Source organism: Phalaenopsis equestris, unplaced genomic scaffold, assembly GCF_001263595.1.
Source record: "Phalaenopsis equestris unplaced genomic scaffold, ASM126359v1 Scaffold000840, whole genome shotgun sequence".
NCBI lineage: Eukaryota > Viridiplantae > Streptophyta > Magnoliopsida > Asparagales > Orchidaceae > Phalaenopsis > Phalaenopsis equestris.
This window is the reverse complement of record NW_018165280.1, coordinates 460552-464170: the sequence shown is the minus strand read 5'-3', so window position 1 is coordinate 464170 and position 3619 is coordinate 460552. Positions and strand designations below refer to the sequence as shown.

At 38.2% G+C, this 3619-nt stretch overlaps 1 protein-coding gene across 1 annotated transcript in view; it reads right to left on the bottom strand.

Moving 5' to 3' along the window:
- The window catches only part of LOC110031746 (33 kDa ribonucleoprotein, chloroplastic-like), a 25454-nt gene extending 21890 nt beyond the window's left edge, over window positions 1-3564 (bottom strand). Inside the window, exon 1 of the mRNA XM_020735114.1 lies at window positions 3111-3564. Coding sequence (XP_020590773.1) covers window positions 3111-3512 — 402 coding nt within the window. The 5' untranslated portion in view covers window positions 3513-3564. The remainder of the gene's footprint in view (window positions 1-3110) is intronic.
- Window positions 3565-3619: the final 55 nt, after the last annotated feature.

The following is a 3619-nucleotide window of genomic DNA, read 5'->3' as shown; positions in this document are numbered from 1 at the left end:
GGAGCTCGGACGGCGTCGTCGACAATCGGGTCAAAACGCGTCGAAATTCAAATTTCACAAAATTTCGACCCGCGGATCGATCTCCCAAAAGGTTTACTCGAGCATTCGACAAGTAACAGAGGAGGCAATGCGAATTGCGGCGATCGGACAAGTAACAGAGGAGGCGAAGCTGGTGCGCGCAGGAGTGCGAATTGTGCATAAGGTCACCCTAAGGCTCGGAAAGGTCCTATAGGAATCCATTTTGGGTTTCCTTATGTCGGTTTCATCCTTCCAAGTGCTAGAAGTCGATACCACACACGCGGAACCACAAAGGAGTACAGAAGCGGGTTGAATTTCTAAAATGAGGCGGGTCCCATTTCTAAGGTTCTAAGATACTCGAAGGGGGATCCCTAAGGCTAGATCCTAAACCCTAAGAGGAAGACTAGACCTCACTAAAAATGAGGTCAACACACATGGAAGAGTTAAAAAAAGAAAGTCATTTATCTAAATCATCTACCAAGTGAACGCAATGTATGTAGCATAATCCGAAATTATCTTGCTATGTGGAATTCAATCTAACCTTCATTTCCTCAAGAAACCAAGCTCCTCTTGACATTCACTATCGATGTCAGTCTAGTGTATCATAAGAAGACCAAGAATATTGAAGTTATTATCATTCAAGATACTTTCAATTCTTGTAACATTTTTCTTCCTCATATCACTACAAAACTTGAGATGGCCGACATATATATGAAGGTTTTGAGCAAGCAAAGACATCAAATTCTTGAAAGCAACTTGATACTTCCTAAACAAGTAACATATATTTGAGAGGAGAAATCAACACATGTAATTCATGCTCATATATCCTACATATAGTATGGCTAAGGGTCCGTTTGGGGCAGCTTGTGCGTTTCAGGATAAGCTGCTTATCCTGAAACGCGGCCAGCGGGCCGGCCGCAGGGGTCGACCCGCGGCCTGCGTTTAGTGTAAAAACTCAAACGTAATTTCTGATAAACTGGTGAAACACGTGAACCAAACAGTTTGGCAAAACGCCGCCCGCACTTATAAACTGCCCCAAACGAACCCTAAGACGATGCTTCATTACTTTAAATATTTTTTAAACACCCTTATTCAGGCTAGGCTGGCGAAAAGCGCGACCCAAACGGTATGGCGGCGTTTTGAAACCGCCGCCCGCACTTATAAGCTGCCCCAAACGGCCCCTAAATCTGCTCCTTACATGCCACCTCATCGATCCATGTGCTCGTGGATGACCTAGCTGATCCATGTGGGAAACTTATTGTAATTAATTTTATAACTAAATTTTATTTCAAGATTTTGCATACTTCCTATTAAGTAAATCTTTAAGGATAGTACAAATATGAGTCAAACGTTGGAATAAAATTAAAGCAGTTTGTGTATCATAACTTTGTCGATTGCTATCTAAACTAATTCATGGCCTAAAAAGACCTAGAGCAAAGCTCCATTTAATGACTTTAACATTAATGAAAACAATGAACTTCTTCTAAACACCAACTTAACTCACAATTATGGTTGTTCATATTGCCTCTATTATCTCAACCAAGGCTCACAAACAAAACCTAGACAGGTCCAAACATAAACACTTATTATGCTTTCCAATGATCTTGCTGCATGGTCAAACCATTAGTAATGAGAAAATGGAGGAAATGGAGGAAATGCATCAGGTTATGATGATGTTTTACACTGCTAACGATAGCTTTCTAAGATTTTTGACATTACAAAATTTTATATTGATGAACTATGATGTGCAGTTAAGAAACATATTCCCTTGTATTTCACAACATTCCCAAAGCACCAATAAAAAACCAGCAAGAACTAAACAAAATAGATTATCAGAAAATAATATACAAAGCTCCATGATTATGATGTTTTACACTGCTAACAATAGCTTTCTAAGATTTTTGACATTACAAAATTTTATATTGATGAACTATGATGTGCGGTTAATAAACACGTAATAAACACATTCCCTTGTGTTTCACAACATCCCCAAAGCACCAATAAAATACCAGCAAGAACTAAACAAAATAGATTATTAGAAAATAAAATCCAAAGCTCCATGATTATCCACATTCTACAAAGGATTTATTCCAGGGAGATGTGAACATACAATAGATGAGCCTTAATCTAATATCATTCATTAACATAACTTAATCCAATCTTTGAAGTCAAATGGCACTAAAAACATGTCTTATGGATGTAAAAGTTACTCAATAAGTTCAGCTGACCAAAGTGAATCTCATGAGTAGACATTTCTTCAACAGCCATAATAAAACTTCTCTACCCAGGCCCAGCCATCCAATAGAAAATCAACTGATTATCCAAATTTATCCTATTCATTGATGCAAATTCTTTGGCAAAACTTGCAATAGTAATGAGTGGCAAGTATACTACAGGGCCTGTATTTAGCTTTTATTTGAAAAAAAAAGGCACCCTTTATGTCTATTCTTTAATAACCTGCAAACAAAAGCCTAAAGTTCATTGAATCAAAGTATTGCTTAACCTAAGAAGTTCAAATCCATCTTTTTTTTCTTCGTTCTTTGTTTTCCAGTTCTTTTTTCTTTGTCCACATTACAGATCCGCAAAGCACTGCTAATCCAATTCATTGAATTTAAGAACACATTAGTACAAATGCATAACCTTACATCCACGAGAACATTATAGGTACTTTTGGATTGAAGGGATTTGGGAAATGCAAATGCGCTTTACTTCAAAATTTCATATCGGCACTTTGTTTTTAATGCCATTAATAGAAAATTGGATTTACCGAAGATTGCAAACAAATGCAATTTTCCATTGATAATTTCCTACACGAACCAGGTGAGAAATATAAAGAAAATTTGTCGACACAAACGCTCTACAAACGCTCAATTTTCCATGAACCTAACATAAACGAACAAAAAAATCATCGAATTTATCATCAAACAAACAACTGAGGCTTCGATTACTTTCTTTATTACATATCTATCTCTTTTTCATTTCATTTATTTTAATTACTTCAAATCAAACAAAGCATAGGAATCGAGACTTTCCCAGCATAGAGTCATGAGCAAAATTCACTATCGCGAAAAAAAAATTGCTAAGACAATCACCTCAACAGATTGAACAGTTCCATACGGTTTGAATAATTCCAGTAAGTGTGATATGTCATAGCTCCTCGGAAGATTGCAAATGTAGAGCTCACAGGGTCGCACTCGGAGCTTCGTCTCATCTGAAGCGCCAACTCCTCCGCCAATAGCTTTCTCCTCCTCCACCAAGTCCGACTCCGATAGCACGGTATTCCTTTCATTTTCGGCGACGGCAAGAACCCTAGGAAATCTTCGCAGTCTAGAAGGAATGAACAGAGTGAGAAAAGGGGATTGTGAGCGATACAGCGACATGCTAAAGGGAAGAAATGAGGAGGAGGAGGAGGAGGAGGAATGGGTACAGCAAAACGAGGGATAGGGAAGACGGCGAGAGTGCGTGAGGAAGAGAGTCACGGTCGCGACAGCCATTGAAGCTGAGCGCTAGGAGGAGCGAACGGATAAAGGTGAGGAGCTTTTTTTTAATATCCTCCCATTTTATTTGTCAAAAAAAAAAAAAAAAAAAAAAAACCCACTTT